Source organism: Bactrocera latifrons, unplaced genomic scaffold, assembly GCF_001853355.1.
Source record: "Bactrocera latifrons isolate USDA-ARS-PBARC rearing strain unplaced genomic scaffold, ASM185335v1 scaffold_23, whole genome shotgun sequence".
Taxonomy (NCBI): Eukaryota; Metazoa; Arthropoda; class Insecta; order Diptera; family Tephritidae; genus Bactrocera; species Bactrocera latifrons.
In genome coordinates, this window is record NW_017535852.1 from 771611 (window position 1) to 790447 (window position 18837).

An 18837-nucleotide genomic window follows, 5' to 3' on the forward strand; every position below is an offset into this window, starting at 1 on the left:
AATGCTCTTTGCAAAGTGGATGTCGCGCGTGTTCACTTTTGACCAAAAACAACGACGAGTTGATGAATTGGAGCAGCCTCCAACAGTGGACTGCACACGATGAACCCGCTCCAAGGTGTGGAAGAAGGCAACACTCTGTGTTTTGGGATGCGCAATGAATACATTTTATAGACCACCTTGAAATAGTAAGGACTATCAACTGCGACTATTACAAACAATTATCGGAGCATTTGAAGAACGACATATGAAGACGTTGCACCGTGTCACAAGTCCGTGCAAACGATGGCAAAAATCCCTGAATCGAGCTTCGAATTTCTTCCACATCCACCGTATTCTCCAGATCTGCCCTTCAGCGACTATTTCCAGTTCTCAGATCTCAAAAGAACGCTCAGATCTGGGGAAAAATTTTCGTCGATGAAGAGGTGATTGCCGATGCTGAAGTCTATTTTCAAGCAATGGACAACTCACAGTCCCAAAATGGTATCGAAAAATTTGAGCGTCACTATAATCAGTGCCAAAAAAATATGTTTTAGTATGGTAGGCCGAGGAACTTTCAATTATACGTACAATTTTAATATTCTAATTTAATTCCATTGCTATCGGATTTAAGGGGTATTCTGGTTTAGAAAATTTAAAAATTCGAAATTGTTTTCTATATTTTATTAGTTTAAATATTGAAAAATCGCTCAAAAAGAATCTTTAAAAATTCAAATTATTTCCTAAGTTATAGTCATTTTAGTGTCGACGACAAAACTTTTAGGGATCGTCTCAATGTGAAATTTTCGAAAAATCGATGGCTTTTTATTACACTATCGGATAGAATACACTGCAATAAACATTATCGCATATTTTGAAATTAAAACTCTAAGTATTACGGTCTTTCTTGTAGAAAGGAACAAAGTGGGGAACGCTACAACTCCAATCTGTAAAAGTGTTTTCTGCAGAATGGTGTTTTTCAAAATGGTTTCCTCTCTCAAAGGAAGAGTTCTGAAGATATAAAGTCCCAATTTGGAGAGAACATTTCTAATCATTCGCGCAATCAAAGCTCTTTTTTTAATATATAATTTTTTTTTATTTTTCTATTTTTTTTTACGAAATATAGGACCAAATTCGATACTTTTTGGCGCGATTGAAACTTTCCTACATATTAATAATCCTTTTGAAATTTTTGGTTATAAATAGAAATAAGTTCGCAAAACAACAGGCGAGGGAACAAGCCTTTCAACTATGGTAAGATCGGTGGACAAGAGAGTACAAAGGCAGATAGACTGCTAAAATTATGAAGATTGCAGAGATGTGGTACAGTGGGAGGTGAAAGTAATACATAACACACTTTCCTTCCTGATTACTAGTATTTTCGAGAATACTTTACAACATGGGATAAACACAAGGGCCAACGTGTATTTATGGCGACGAGCCATGACGAGACGAAGCAAATCAAACGTTCTTTGAGCGTCGTCGATGCAAAGAAGCACAAATGACTTTAGAAAACATGCTACGGCAAATAAAGGCGAAAAGTTCAGAGGACAAAGGCAGCTGACAGGCAGCTAATTTCATCAATCATTTCAATGTGTACTACAGACTAAAATGCAAGCGCTTAGGAGTGCTATTTGTATTGATTGCAGTAACTTAAAATATTCTTCCCGACCAAAATATCGAATTAAATCGAGAACATTTTTGAGCGACTATTTTCTACAACTTTCAACGTATGTAAATTAGCTATTCAATTGTGTAGAGATGAACTTAATTAAATTTTTGACAATGAAGCTCCTTAAGGAACCAGTGTTTATCGATGCTATGGCGAATTCAATAGTAGTCGTAGATTACTCTAAGCGGGATTTCGTGAAAGTCGTCCTAAGTCAGTTGTTGCGAAAGCAATTAATGTGTGCACAAAATAGTTTAACGGTTCAATGTTTTGCGACACCTGAAGAGGCGGCTGATGAGTTCAAAAGACATATTTTGCAGATACCTCAATTAGAGTGTCAAAGCACTTCGACTTCGAGCATTGGTTAAAACGAATGAAAAAGTGTATAGATCTTAATGAAGAATATTTTAAAGAACAATAAATCGACTTTCGATTGATAAAATCTCTTTTCATAACGGGTGATCCAAGTAGAGGTACTCAATAGCCTTCTTTACATATTATTTTTTCGATATTACTTGGCATTTAATTATGGAAAGATAAGAATTAAGTCCGTTTGACCTTCCCAGCCAAATTTTATTTAGCGATGAGGCTCATTCCTGGCTCAATGCATATTTAAAGCAGCGGTTTGGCGTGTTTTGCGGGTCAGTGGAATCATCGGTCCATATTTCTTCAAAAATTATGCCGGTGAGAACGTAACTGTCAACAGATGAACCACCTGATACGTAGGCACGACCGACATTTCAAAGAGATAATGCTCAAAAAATGAATACTAAAGAATCTTGTTTCGAATGATAATGAATATTAAATTTTAAGTTTCTGTGTTTTTCCTTTAAGAAAGTAGGGAATTCCTTTAATTGGGATTGTGCATGATTTTGTGTCTTCTAATTAATTTAAATATTTATTTGAACTAAATTTTGCTAAAAATTTTTCAACTGTATTATGTTAAATATTGGCAAAAATTTAAAATTTTTTTTGCAGTTAAAAGAAGAGTTTTCAAATTTATGCAAAACACTTCATATACACAAACAGAAAATTTCTCCCTGCATAGTATATTCTCTATATTTCGACTTTGTCAGTGATCAAATGAACAATTTTTTGGTTATTGAAAACAACAGTTTTTCTCCAAGGCGTACTCTAATTGCGCTTATCAACTTTATATATAGTACATATATACATACATATGCAACAGTGCTAAATGTATATTACAATATATAATACCGCTTAACTTAATAGCTAATTTATTTACGGGTGCTCACATATTTAATTTGTTTTTAGTAAAGTTAATCTAAGGCTAATATACTCGTAAGCATTTAAGTCTACTGAATTTACTTAAAATTTGTTTGAAAACGTGTAAGGCCTTATGAATAAATATAGGAGCAACTACATATGTACATACATGTATACATAAACCTAATCTTTATTACGCGATATTTTGCGGCTTCGAACTGTCACAGCAGTCAATAGTTTTAGCTCGCGACCCTCACTTATGCCTAATAAAATTCATTTTCTAAAGTTTCGTTTCTAACAGTTTACTTACAATTTTTGTAATAGATTTAGTTTCTTTTTGTTTTAGTGAAATTTTACACAATTCGGAATTTGTTAGTTTTTGTTCTAGACTTATAAATAGCTCTTCTTCGCATTTGTTTTCTTTTTACAAAGTTATTTTCCGTTTATGTCATCCTTAATTCGCTAATCTCAATTCTTGTAAAGCATTAATAGTATACCAAAGCGTTTATCAGTTTTACTAAAATGTTTCAATTCTCTCTTAGCATAACCTACAGACGTACCTAATTCTTGCACTTTCAATACTCATATATGTTTGTATGTATGTACAGTCTTATAGCTGTCTCTTATACACATCTAGATGTGTATAAGAGACAGGTATACCAAAGCGTTTATCAGTTTTACTAAAATGTTTCAATTCTCTCTTAGCATAACCTACAGACGTACCTAATTCTTGCACTTTCAATACTCATATATGTTTGTATGTATGTACAGTCTTATAGATCTACTTTTTTTTTAGGTTTTCTAAAATTATCTTCATTACGCCAATTATTTGGTATTTAGCTACAATAATGCTACCTTATATACTATTGGTGCTTGTACATACATTTCCATGTACTTAGAAGTGTCTACAATAATTTACTAAGTAATATCTTTTTTTTTTAATTATCTCAATTAAAATTGAAAATTGACATTATTTAATTTTGTAAAGTATTATTATATAATAAACGATTTGTAATCACCATGGATAGTTGGAAAAAAACAATAATGTCGTTTCACGAGTTAAAACGAACAGAATACAATGATCAAACACCACAATTAGATAGGAAAATTAAGAAGTCACTTAACTGGGCTTAGAATCAGCTTGGCAGTGCTAGTCTACCATTGTTACTTGCGCTCCTTTTGGCCCAGCATTGAGCCTAATAAATTCAGTGAGCGCTTTGTCCTCAGTAAAGCTAGCCGCTCCGTAGTCGCGAGGATTCTAAAAAGCCATAAATTGATCAGTGTACTCGCTGTAAGTTTTCGAATCTTACTGGATGTCAAAAACAACCGTCATCTCTTTTACAATGCGAATATCTCTTCCGGACTTAAGGCCTCTAACACTTGGAGGCAGAGAGTTGGTGTTGCCTAAAGAGGTCCAATTGCTAGGCCTCACACTAGACTCAATATACGGGTGGAATATGCATGTGGAATTAAAACTGTACATATCCACTACGGCACTCATGGTATGCAGAACGCCTAGCCCGTCGATCCTGGGACTGCAATTCAGATATCATCAGATGACTGTATACCATGACCATAGGGCCTATTGTCACTTATGCTTGGGCATCGAAGACAACGCCTCACTCGAAACAAGTACCGTCTTTTTGTCGCGCTCCATACTGGGCACTGCAGGCTCAAAAAACACTAGTCCTACATTGGCGTAGTCCCTTGCACAAACTGCAGGTCTTGCTACATGATACAGAAAATTATAGAACACTTGATTCTAGATTGCCCAGAAATTTGTAGAAGCAGGCTCTCCGTCTGGAAAGGGAACACAGCACGTCCATTGCGCCCAAAAAGCTTTTGAATTTTTTCAGAGTACTGGACCTTTTTCACTTCCTTGCTGTTTGTCCCGCGTTTGTGTGAATACTTGGTGCTTACCTTCAAGTATCCCACCGAAGTAGAGGGGATAGCAATTAAATAGCCAAATTTGTAAAGACGATTTACCGATTTATAAGATCGGATACAAGTATTTTGTATTTAAGAATTACCAAAGGACTGCTTAGAGGTGTCCAAATGCGATCACTGAATTAGCCAACAAACTTAAGTTAAATTTATACTTTGACTAAAGTTACTCTTGAGTTTTTCTATATAAACTGTCGGGGTACAAAAACTAGTACCCTTTTGCAATGAAATTTACTTTCGGTGAGTATACTTTCTAGACGTGAATGAAGAGTAGATTTAGTAGGGGCGGAGATACTGCCTCTGCTATTCCATGTATCCGCTATGGACAGAAATCAACCTTAATCACGGATCGCCAGACGGCTACTATCAATATTATGTTCACTCCACTTGTCCATTAATTGGGTTCCAGAGCACCGGTACATTTTCGGCAACGAAATTGCAGGCGAATGGACCCAGCTAGGAGCCTCTGTGGATTAATCCCAGGCGGAGTCAATACCATGCTCACTGGAAACGATCGAGTGTGGACTTTAACATTTTGAACAAATAACCTAAACAAACTGCAAAACAGCAATGGCACAACTATAACAAAAATAGAACCAATATCAGACTTACAGCTAATAAATTGGGGCACTAACCCATCATGTGCTAATTACTATAAAAAGAATAGCGGTTTTTGTCGCTACCTCAATAATTCATGTTAACAAGTCAGTAGAACACATTACATTTGCGATTAGACAGCATGCTCCCAAAGGGTTCGAAATCGACGATAGGCTTATGTCTTTGAGCGCCGTCTAAATATTTTTTAATGTATTTTCGTTAATAGAAAAGAAATATTAAAATCGAATTTATAGTGCCAGGAAATAAAGAAACCGAAAAGTAAATATCTTAATTCCTACCGATATTATTATAAATACAGTTATATCGGATGTTTTCTACTTACATTCTAGTAACTTACATTACAGTTTGTTTTGTGCTTTGGCTATTATTATTTCACCATTTGTTTGTACAATTTGATAACATGGTTTTTATGATGATTTTTTTTTTTAAGAACTTTGTGATTTTCTAAATTTTTATATAAATAAATAAACATTCGAAAATAAACACATATTTTTTATTACAAATAAAGATTGTACGAAAATAGTCCAAGGGTTGTGGAGATAATATGCAGTATTTTAATTGCTTTTGGTATCTGTTAGAGATTTTAAAAATATTTTTGAGAGAATTAGGTAGTTTTCTAGTAGAAAATGTGCTAAGATGATTCTACTACAGCCTCAGGAGCGAATTCGAATTTATGTGCTACTCAAATTTGTTAACCGTTGAGCAATAACAAAAGCTCCGTCATGATCGGGAAGGCGATTCCCTGTTGTGCGACTTCTTCAATCTACTCTTTGAGAAAATAATTCGAACTGCAGATCTGAATAGAGAAGGTGTCATCTTCTATAAGAGTGTACAGCGGTTGTGCTTTTTAATTTTGATGTTACTCGATAAATTCTTCTGTATAGGAATGAAATTTCTCCAATTTTGGTGTAGAAGGGTTCTGATAACTAAAAGGAGTGATTTTTAAGACCTAGAGCATCCACCACTGGATGGAGTTGTTACTATTGTAAGAAACATCAACTGCAACTACAGTTCCAAAAACTTGACATAAGATTCTTAGCCTAGGGCTGGAGCACATTTACATAGCTGTTTGATTTTGAATTTTTAACCTTGGGTCCATGCGAATTCAGACTAAATTTTCGTATGTGTGCACCCAGTTATTGCCTTGTCATGTTCCAGGCTAACTATATATCTAGCAGGCCGTTTGAAGAAAGAAGTGCAAGTTGTGAACTTGAAAAGTGGTTTCTTTGTATAGGAGTTGTATTATAAATTAATTTTTCGGAGAACTAATATCAATTTCCTAATGTCTACTCTATGCCCGTGAGGGTTAGGTGTGCACCAGGGGCGGATCCATGGGGGGTTTGGGTGTCAAACATGCCCCAAAATCAAAGAATGAGAATTCGGTAAAAATAAAAGACTGACCGTAGTGTCGAGAATATTGCCGCCGCTAGCGTATCAATTGGAAGAACACCCAAATCAGTCTCGCACACGTCATTCTCAAGCATCAGTGAAGACGTCCTTGTGGAGAGTTTTGCGAACAGATCTTGGCCTACATATTTACAAGATTGAATTGATGCAAGTACTGAAACCGTTTGTTCGTATGCATAATTGGTCAGGAACTCCGTGAGTCACCCTTGCATCCCGAAAAAGTTACGGTTTAGTGCGGGTTATGGGCCGGTGGCGTAATTGGGCCGTACTTCTTCCGTAATGACCAAGATCGATACGTTTCTGTAAATGAGAATCGCTACCGCTCAATAATAACCAAATATTTTTGGTCCGAATTGGATAATAAGGACTTTGCCAATATGAGGTTCCAACAGGACGGCGGTACAGGCGACACAGTGAATGTTTCGATTTATTGAAAACCAAAGCCTTCACTAGACGGTGTTATCTCACAAAATGGCTCAGTCAATTGGCCGCTAAGGTCATGCGATTTTACGCCGTTAGACTATTTCCTGTGGAGCTACTTCAAGTCTATAGTCTATGCGAACAAGCTAGCGACGATTGATGAACTTCGCACGAATATTGAACAGCCGATTTATGCTTGAAAACCGTCGAAATTTGGATTCAGCGTGTACACTTCTGCAAGAGGTTTCGTGGTGACCATGTAAAAGAAATCGAGTTCCATACATAATGGCATCAAACACAAATATACTTTTACAGGAATTAAAAATTTTATAGGTATCCCAAAACGTTTTTGTCCCATTTAAAAAACTTGTGTAGTGCTCTTATTGAAAAATAAGTACCAGCAGTGGATCCACGGTATTTTTACGTGTCCACAAATCAGAGAATGATAAAACGGTCCAACAAAAAGTTATTATCACAACAAGCTTTGTTGTAGCATCTCCGCCCGAAGGAAAGTTTGGATCCGCTACTGGTAAAGGTAGTTGGGTACCGACCTTTGGTTAGGACACCTCGAATTTAGATAGATAACTGAATAATCAACCATAAAAAGAAATAAATATATATATATGTGAGCTGGTTTAAGGAAATAGCCCCCTTTCAAAAAATCCAAAAAATCAATTTTCACTTTTTAGTTGATTCGGATGGAAGGTGAGATTTTTAACAGCTTCCCAGAAAACTAGTTTTCGCACGTTAGCTCCCTTTTCGTAGACCAGGTCACATATATATTTTTCAAAATAAATCGAAATATTAAATATTTTTTAATCAAAATTTTCTAAAGAAATATATTTTTAGCTAATAAATAAATAGGTATTGTTGGTAATTAAAAATTATCTACAAACTCAAGAATGTAAGTATATTCAATATTGTACATTCACAATGCATGTAATACATATTTATAATGACATAACTTTAGGCTTACCCTAGTACTACAATTGAACGAGTCGCATTATTTACAGCTGATCAGCTGATCACTACAAACGAAACTTAAGCTAAGTGATTAGATATACATACATATATATTTTGAAATCGTTGCACGTTTAACGCAGTTGCAAACGATCATACTCCTGAAGTCCGATTCGACAATATTAAGTGTTTTCCCACTTACGCTACAGTTAATAATCTACATATACATATGTACATGATGTGCGAAACTACTTTGTTGCTATCTCTGCTGCAGTTAACTACGTACGTGCTTCGGTGTGTGAGCTGTGTTCGCCTAACTACTCGTCTTTTGCTTTGGACTCCGCTGCAGTAACGATAGCCGACATTCGTGGCATTGTGACGTCATCTTCATCGTCATCGTCATCGTCACGTCGTGTGGACGTTTAGACACCTTAGCACCGCTCCGATTTCTACTTATATTATATCCATTTATTTTTCTTCGATATCGACGAGCGGAGTCTGCGACCCCACATAAGGTTGTATCATACAATTGTCCCTTGTAAATGTTGCGGTGATTGCATTGGTCCGGATTGTTGTGAATCCTGTTGTGGCACTTGTAGCGGTGAATTATTGTTACTCGATGTGGGTGATGCGCCCAAATCGGCAGTATTGATGGCCAGTGATGAGCCGCCGCATAGGGTGGCACCACCTAGCGCCGAGGGATTAATACCACCGCCGGGACCACCGGCCACTATGCAGGGTACGCCTAGTATGGGTGTTGGTTCTTCGGGTGGTGTGACCTGATATTGAAAGTACAAAGAGTTAGGTGTGGACTATTAAGGCGGTATAATAAATATGATAGTGTGTGTTTATTTTTTGCTTGTATTAGGGTGGTGCTTAAAAAACGAAAAGACGCAGTTTTTTAAGCTCAACACGCTTGGATATTTTTATGCATTTAGTGTTGTGAAGTTTGGAGAAAAAAATGTATTGGAAAAAGTTTAGTCCAACATTTAAGTGCCACCCTAATGTTTATACATAAGCACACTGACCTCCAGTCCTATACTGCCGTTGAGTGCAATTTTAATGGGATTCGTGTGATTCGTTGCTTGCATTAGCGTCGTAAAATGGCTAATGCCGATCTCCTCTAACGAGGATTTTCGTCGGCCATGACTAACACCAACACTGGGTAAGCCTTGCCGCAATGATGAGGAACGCCTTAGCAAAATATCATTGTCGATCTGCAAGTGAAAGTAAGCGGAACGAAACCGATTCAAAAACGGGAAATTCACCAATATTTCAAAACAACAACAAAAAGAGGGGGTGTCGTTTTTGAGTGAGCGCAAAATACAAAATCACAATAAAATCATTAATAATCACACAAATCGTTCAACATTCTTCGTATTGCATAAAAATTAATAAATATTTTAGGTGAATTACGCTTAAAAATGAAAACGAATTAATTTAAAAGTTGCAAATTTTTTTTTTTTTTTTTTTTTTTGCATTTATAGCAATATTTTGATGCAGATACAAATGTGATGGTTGGGCGACTCCACTGGCTGCCGCATTTCCCACTGACATCAAGCCATCAACAACCGGTGAGTTATTGTCTTACACATCCGTGTAATCACACATCGGTGACGGTGGTTGTGCTGGTGTTAGTTAGTGATTGATACAAATGTAGCTCACAATCGGTGATCGGTGAACGGTGATGCGGTGTCGATGGTTGCAGTTGTGGTGGTGATGGTGGTTGGTGCCACACTGAGTAGTTGCTTGCGGTTATAAAGTGAGGTTGGTGAATATAGGCATGAGGGTTGTGGTGGTTAATAGTGTTAGTGGGATGTGGATAACAGGGTTTTGAGTTATTTATACTATTTTTTGTTAATTTATTGACTAACTAAAACAATTTTCACAAAAGTAACCATACTATACTTTTACTACTAATTCACTACTCCTACTTTTGACTACTACCAGGCCTCAGTATTGTCGGACAGCATAGAATTTATCATACATATTCCCTATTTCGGAAGCAGATGGATGGTTATAAGAAAATTCTCTAATTCAAAAAAGGTTATGGAAACTTGCTAATGTTTTCTGAATCAACCGCTGGACTGTATTATGCAATATACTCTAAAATGTGCTGATCCTATACAAAGTTGCGAACACTTGTCGATACGTTTGAAAGCCACGTATATTATTATATTTATAATGGGTCCCCCGGACAGAAAATCTGAGCTCCTAAATTACACTGTGGCATACACTCTGTTGTACCAAACTCATTTTTTCATTCAAGATACTCAATATTATGTAAAGCGTAATTTCTCCGTTTTTCGAAGATAGCTTTCTCTATTGCGTTCCATCGACTGTGGTATTCATCATTGCCAATGCCATACTCGTCAGATGATGCAAATTTTCATAAATCCGCACCATATAACAGGACTTAGCTTTTTGAAACTCATAATTGTTGGTGAATGAAACAGCTATGCCATCGCCATCGATTGGATAATCGCGATCGCCATCTCCATCAATTTCAGCCAGTGGATCACTACTTCTAGAACAGTATGTTTCGGTCTTGAAACCTTCCGCGGCACGTTTTCGTAAAATTCTTCATTGCCTCTGTCGGAAAGCATCGCAAGCTCTTCTTTTTGCTACAATCGATTGTCAATACTTAATCGAACATTTTTGGGCCAACCTTACTTACTTTCAATCTCACTAAAAAAATGGTTTGGTCTAATAGTCAAACGAATAATTAACTTTGCCGTGGAAGTTTGGTTAAATAATGGCAGATTCCGTCTATCTCATTTTTTTTGTATACTATATATGCTCTTTGTTATTATTTTTATAGAATATCATAAAAGGTAAATGAATGATCCAGCCATCCATATTCACAACCCTGGAGAATCTTCTAATGAAAGCGTCAGGCAGTTATGTAATTTATAATTTAAGAGGTTTCAAAGAAGAATATCGGCTCTATCTACAGCTTCCGAAAAATAATTGATTAAGGACAGTTCTAAAACTGATAATGTTTTTTTTTTCTTGTGTTGAAACAACCCATTTTACAACAAATGCCAAGCCTAACATTACATATTAATAAATAACAAAAAAAAAAAAAAACTGTGAAAACATTAAATTGTTCTTGCTGTACATAGTGAGGGGAGAGGATAATGAACAGTTAAAAGTGAAAAGTACGAAAGGTTAAGTGTTAAACGAACATAATGAAAACACAACACAATTTACATGATGCGTGACACGAGAGATACGTAAGATCAACGACAGAGAGGGAACATAACAAATAACGGAAGTAGAAAACGTAAAGCAAAATAGTGTGTTTAACGCCAATGGATAAATGGATAAATAGTAGCCAACCCGCAATGAATTGCTCCGGCCGCGCTGTGTGCCAACAACCGTCGGACTGTCGGGTAGAGAAAGAGAATTGGATTTAATTTGTTGTATGGGCGGCGAGCAGCGTGGCGAACCATACCCGGCCAACGTCTGTACGCTTTGCATTTGCATCGGATTCAGTCCAGCTATGCCGGAGCCACGACGCGAACCCGCACCAGCAGCGGCACTAACGGTTGGACCGCATGCGGCACCCAAATTGATGTTCGAACAGAAGGATATGTTTGATTTGCGGCGTGAATTGTGACGTTCGAAGGTTTTCTGCGCTGAAAACGGCGACGGCCGCACCAAGTAGCTGTAAAAGGAAAAATTTTCTAAATTTTTTAAGACAAGTATACTACATGTAAGACATATAGATATCGTCGTTTGGTGTAACTTACATGACATCGCCCTCCTCCAACTTCAGATCACAGCTCGGATTGATTATCACATACGATAGATGATTGCGCTTCTCGCTCACGTCGTCATAGTCGATTGTCGGCAGATTCAACGATTCCATGCGACTGCGCACCAGATTCGCGATCTCGGCGCGTTCGATTTGTTGCGCATGATTGTTGCGCGCCTCGTCGGCCAAATTGATCGAGTACTGAAAAAACATAGAAGACTGCTTTACGATTAGTCGACTTAGTTCGGTTTCATCAAATGGCAACACTACGTTTGTACGAGTATTAGTAGATGTGTGCTTCAGCTACGGACGTTATATATAGACATACGGATGCAAATACGAGACAAGAAGCACTACAGAGCTTAATAAATATTTATGCAGTTCTTTGTTATTATAAAGTGAGTGTCTATTTGGTAAAAATGCAGAGATTTTCTACGGAAAAGCACTCGAACGAATAAATCTAGCATTTCGGTTTGACAGTATGTGGCATTGCAGAGATTTGCATTTCGAGCATTTGCTAAGTAACTTTTAAATTCTAGTTGCATAAATCGAGCAATAATTCTATATTTAATATTATGTATATTATGCATATCTTCGGATAGTTTTGTTTATATACACAGTGCTTTAGTCTAATAGATATAATCATTTATCTAGTCTAGTTGCAATTCAAAGCGTTGGAACTTATACAGAATATGTTTTATAATGTTTCATATTTAGATATCAATTTATTGACGTCAAAAAAATAGTCAATACCTACCTTTTAATATTAAATAATATTTTTTTACACTTAATGTAAAAACAAGCGAGCTTAGCTGTATGTATTTGATTTCTTACAATTTTCCAGTTTTTAGACAGTTGCGTTATTTAATGTCAACCTTTAAAACGTGAGAAGTTCTACATTGGACTTAAAAAGTACCATGTCGTTTCAGTTATATTAACGGTTGATCCAAATGGAGGTATGTATTTCAACAGCCTTTTTATGACAGATCAAGCGTGAGTTCTGTCCAGCGTACTATTCGCGACAATATCGCCCACCTTGAGACCCAGCATACTACATTGGATAGAATTCAACCGAATAGACCACGTGCAGCATACAATGAAGAAAATATAGTAGTCGTAGCTGAGAGCGTACATGAAGAGCGTGGATAGTCGATTCGCCGCCATTCGCAGCAACTCGGACTGACATATGGAACGACTGGCACATTTTACGTGGAGGTCTTGAATTAAAAGCGTATAAAATACAGTTTGTGAAAGAACTGAAGCCGCTAGATCTTCTCATCGCTTCGTTATTGGGCTCTTGAAAACTTCCAAGAAGTTCCGTCATTTTCGAGAGGAATTTTGTTCAGCGATGAAGCCCAAAATTGCCGCATTTGGGACGAAGAACAACTTCAAGAGATTCAAGACCTGCCATTTCAGCCAGAAAAAAACGGTTTGGTGGGGTTTGTTGGCCGGTGGAATCATCGGCACCTTTGTGAAAGATGTTGCGGAAGGATTTTAGTTTGCAAGCTTACAAAATTCAACTCGTGCAATAATTGAAGCCGAATGACCTTCCAAGTCCTTCGCAGGTTCGGTGAATGGACCTAAAATGAGATGGCTACCGATATCGATTATCACAAGAAAATGTTGTTAAGCGATGAAGCTCACTTGGTTGAATGGGTATGCCAATAAATAAAACTGCTGCATTTGGAGTGCTGATAATATATTGTTGTGAAGGAGTTACGTTCTCAAAAAGTCTATGTTTGGTGTGATCTGTGGGGAGCGGGAATCATTGGTTCATATTTCATTAACAGTGAAGCCGGCCATAATATAACAGTCAATGGGGAACGCTATAGAGCCATCATTAATACATTTTTCGTATCTAAGTTAGAGGGTATTAATAAGGATGATCTAAGCTTCCAAAAAGATGGCGCGGCAATCCATACATCCAGTGAGAATCAATTTATTGACGCCTTGAAAGAGAATATTCAACTTGTTATTGCTGAAACACTACTGCAATGGCTGCAAAATGTGTCCGAAAATTTGATATTTTGACAGGAATATATTCGATTAGCCGCGACTGTCCCTTGCCCAAAATGTAACGGTAACCATTTGGTTTATAATAAATCTAAATTCTTAGCCGTAATCTTAAATTATGTGCGTTTTATTGCTTCACGCAAATCGCATTTAAAAAAATACCCTTTACTAAAGAAATATATAACAGACGCTGAAGACCTTGAAATCACAAAACCAATTTGCTTTACGCGAGTCATCCATGGCATAAAGTCAAAGTTAGTACTTAACTCAGGATAGGATATGTGCATGTAGCTGTAGATGACAGCAGACATGTAGAAAGATTTATATCGACGTGATTCAATCTTCTCTTCGGATGTGCAGTAGTATCGATTTTAGATTTTGTGAATCTCAGTTAAACTTTTAACAGAATATTATATCTCATTGAAGTTAGTGAAGTGAACATTTTTGTCAAAAATATCGCCAAAGCAAAAATTGTTGTGGATGTTGAGCTATTACCCTAGCTATTCTCAAGGGGATGACATCTGATTGAGAGCATCCGAAGAAGTTCTTTACGATCTTTGAAAGCTCTAATGACTTCTCTGTTTCTACTAAGAAATTGATCAAACTTATTGTTAGGTTAGATGGCTGATAACAGATGGCACATAGACTACTATATGTAGTCCTTTGTAAGGCAATAGAAAGGAAAAACGCATGTTTTCGAACTTATAAATTAGTAAACCGCTTAGAAGTCAATGCAAATATTTGCACAGGCATTTAATTTCGATTCCCATCAGCTCGGTGGGATGTCCGAAGGAATGCGCTCCCAAGTGTTTAAGTCTTGACCTCTGAAACGCGGGACAGTCGAAAAGGAAGTGTTGAGTTGTGTCCACTGCATCTTCTCCCATACATCTTTTGCAGATGGCTACTGGTAAGATTCCCACCGTTGCTGCGGGAAGCTAATTGAGCAATGTCCTGTTAAAAGCCACGAAAGTACGAAGAGGTTAGTCTCACTGAGGGCAATGAGATCATTAGATCTCTTGCGATCGATCTTGGGCCAAAAGACTTTCGCGACAGATCCTTCGGCATGACGGGGTTATACTTAGACTACTATTTACCTTGGTTTGTGTAGACAAAGGAATAAACTCCTTTAGTTGGATGTCAGCTATCGACAAAACAAGGCCAGAATCTTTCACGTCTCTGCTTAGTGTGAGATTCGATGTATTTTCAAGGTCTTGATCTGGCAAAAACGGGACATTCCATTAGGGAGATTTGAGCCGTTGCGATACCAGATGGCATTCACTTAGATGGGTGGAATCGGATCATTGCAGCTTTGTTTTGTTTTGGAGAATGTACTATCGATCTCAGTTTAAAGCTAAACTTACGAAGCCGCCATATTGAGGCTAGGAATTTGATGCTTTTCCGAAAATAAAATTTAATCAAAATGTTTGTAAATAGAAATAACTCCGTGAAGTTACCGTGACTCGTACTCAGTATTGTACAAATATAAGGGTGAAAATGTTTTCAAATTTTCAAAATTTCAACTGCTGAAGATATTTATTTTGTTATTTCTTTAACTTCTGAACTGTATTAAATACTTCGAACACCAGTTTATACTACAAAAAAATCATAAGTAAATTAAGTGAATATAAAACTACACCTTTCGTTTTCTTAGTAAAACAGTATAATGCTTACACTCTAACACTTAAACACACACAAAAACGATTAAGTACCTGCAGGCATACATCTAGGCGTTCAGGGCGCTTGGCATAATGTGCAATTTACACAATTCTGTGATCGGTATTTTTTTTTTTTGCTAATCGTGTTTTAATTAAACGTTTTGTACTTACTGATGAACCCTTCCGTTCCGAACAGCCACCCAGACAGGTGGTCGACTTGTGTTGTGATGGATGGCTTTGATGATGATGACCAGAGGCCGATGGCGGTCGGTAGGTAACGCCACGAAGGACTTCGCTGCTGTCCTTCGTCGAATCGGGTGTACCCGCTTCTTCGTCGTACTGTACCGGTACCGTTCACGTGGGCGATTGGTCGTTTTGTCGGTTTGGGCGATTTGTAGTAGTTACACATGAGCGTGTGTTTTATTTTATTGTGGAAATGTGGTTTTTTTTTGTAGCAGTAATGCAAATGTTAGATACAAAATGAATTTTTAATTGAGTCTCAATTCCATTCTTTCATAAAATAGTTCGTGTTGTTAATAAAAAACTTGTGCTTTTATTATTAAAATGAAAAAAAAAAAGAAGTAAATAGAGTAACGTTTTTGTTGTAAATATGCATACTATATACATATGCACACACACACACATAGGTACAAAATAAAGTAGGCATGCATGGCGGATTTTTAAGGGAATATTTTTGGACTTTTTAATAGTTTTGGGGCACATTGTCAAAAGTAATAAGAATATTTTCTGTACTTAGTTATTATTTAGAAGAAGTAGTAAAAAGACATTAAGATATGCAAAAAAATTTGTTTCGATTTTATGACGCCTAGAATCTTGAAAAAAGTCTTCCAGTTTTAGCTGAAATTTTTCGGTAAAAAAAAAAAGAACATTCTGCCCTATCTCCAAAGAAAATATTTCAGAAAAGTTCTGACATATATATGTATATGTTCCATATGTATGCTAAGAAAGTTACCAAATATTATCGGCTTCAAACAGGCTTTAAACTCTTCCAGATAACGAGAAAGGTTAAATAAATTGTAGCATTGATTCATCGGATAACATTATATGTACATGAAGATCATCGATATAACGATAGGATTGAATCTCACTCTCGATGCCATTACGCCTTGATAAGCGGTAATGCTTTCATTGGATCATCATGAGAATTTCATTCGAGATTTAACATGTTTAATAACGAATTATAGAAACTTTTTATTCGTTGACAAATCTTGCTACCTTTGAAATGGAAATGAAGAAAGATGTTTGAGAGTGAGTAATATAACAAAGTTGTCAGATTACTTGAGAAAGGGAAACATTTTGAGTATTTCTTGGAAACAAATTAAAAAGAAAAAGAAATGACAAAATGGATATAAAATGAAATTGTAAAGATATTATCGAAATATGGAATGGATGAGCTATATGTGACTTGGTCTACGGACAGGGGGCTTAGGTGTCAAAAAATCCAAAAAATCAATTTTCACTTTTTAGTTGATTCGGATGGAAGATGAGATTTTTAACAGCTGTTTCCCAGAAAACTAGTTTTCGCACGTTAGCTCCCTTTTCGTAGACCAGGTCACATATATCAAATGAATAAGAATCCCTTGCAACAGTATGGATGGAAATTATAAACTAAAATTGAAAGACTATATAGCAGCTATATGCAATAGTAATCAGATCTGTGAACAATTTCTTCGGAGATTTTGCCGTATTTCGCAAAAATCCCTTTTCAAACAAAAACGTTTTCCACAGAAATACTTATGTTTTTTCTGTTAGTTTTTATATATATAGTTGTCCTATATTATCTGTTCCGCCAGAAGAGCAGTGTCTTGGCAGTTTAAGGACATATCCAAATTTTCAGATCGATATATCGAAGGCTTAGGTATTAACGGGTGATCTCAGTAGATGTGCTTTCGTAAATAGCCGAAGCTGAGAATGTACACGAAGACCGTGAAGAGTTCATTCGGCGCCGTTCGCAGTAATTCGGACTGACGTATGAAACAACTTGGCGAATTTTAAGACGAGATCTTAAACTGAAAGCGTATAAAATAGAGCTTGTGCAAGAACCGAAGCCACTATTTCTTCCTGAGCGGCATCGCTTTGCTCTGTGGGCTCTGGAAAAGTTCCAAGAAGATCCGACATTTTCGAGCCAAAAATTTGTTCAGTGATGAGGCCTATTTTTGGCGTTACTTTCCCTCTATCGGATAAATCAATGGATTTATTGAGCGAATACTTCGAGGCCGGTCGATTGGCCACCAAGTGTGATATCACACAGTTATACCTTTTTCTATCATTCTATTACTGAGATGGTGGTTAAGCGAAACTGCCACTGAGCATTCTATTGAATTGCTGGAGAAAAAAATAAGGAAACCGCGATTCGAATTAAAAGTTCAGTGGAAGTGAAACGGATAGTAATGGAATGAAGAGGCTAGTATGAAAAAGGAATGAAATAATATAAATATTGTTGAGGAATGACGCAATAAGGAGAGAAAGAGAATAGGTCTGAAATCGTGCGACAACGGAAGAGATCTGATCTAGAACGCCACATATGTATAATTGCCAAATTGAAGAAATGAAAAAAAGTAAAATAATTGAAAAGAGTAAAATGGAAAAAAAGAGTTTGCAAACTGATTTTACAAAAATGCTGAAAAAGAAGAAAGATGATTATAATGGTATGAAAAGTGAAATGATAAAAGGTAGGAGATGGTAACACAGCACAATCAAGTAGAATCGGGTGGAATGGAATCATATGATGAGACGTACTGTATGTGAATGATCGATATAAAGTGGAATACGGAATGTGATACAATGATATACACAAAAAATTTTAATATTGTATTATTTGTTTCGAATTTGTTTCATACAACAATACACTTTTAGTAATGATTGATTTGAATTATATGTTCTATATTGAATGAAAGCGGTGTGAAATGTTTGTTGAATCGTCTGATGAATCAGTATGTATGTATGTATGTTCGACTAAGTAACTTTCTTCTACCAGGCAACGTCTAATTTAAATAATATCTACATTGTATTACAGCAAGGGCATTCTTTGTTTTTGAGTTTGATCTAAAAAGCAATTTTAACTACGCCAATTTATAAAATAAATTTTAAAAAGTAAAAAAAAAAATTTTTTTAACATTTTATTTAACTTTAAAAAATTAAATAAAATTTTTTTGATAATTTTTCAA

At 36.4% G+C, this 18837-nt stretch overlaps 1 protein-coding gene across 11 annotated transcripts in view; it reads right to left on the bottom strand.

Annotated features, from left to right (window-relative positions):
- Nucleotides 1-8242: 8242 nt before the first annotated feature.
- Nucleotides 8243-18837, bottom strand: part of LOC108968785 (potassium channel subfamily T member 2) — a 580461-nt gene continuing 569866 nt past the window's right edge. For 2 of the 11 annotated variants that reach the window (XM_018933032.1, XM_018933028.1), the window contains exons 22-26: nucleotides 15821-15988; nucleotides 11977-12182; nucleotides 11564-11891; nucleotides 9250-9438; nucleotides 8243-9033 (exon numbers count right to left, since the gene is read on the bottom strand). In XM_018933032.1, coding sequence (XP_018788577.1) covers nucleotides 8743-9033; nucleotides 9250-9438; nucleotides 11564-11891; nucleotides 11977-12182; nucleotides 15821-15988 — 1182 coding nt within the window. In that variant the 3' untranslated portion in view covers nucleotides 8243-8742. Of the gene's footprint in view, nucleotides 9034-9249; nucleotides 9439-11563; nucleotides 11892-11976; nucleotides 12201-15820; nucleotides 15989-18837 lie in introns of all 11 variants that reach the window. The other 9 variants (XM_018933031.1, XM_018933027.1, XM_018933037.1 and 6 more) reach the window with 7 other exon arrangements.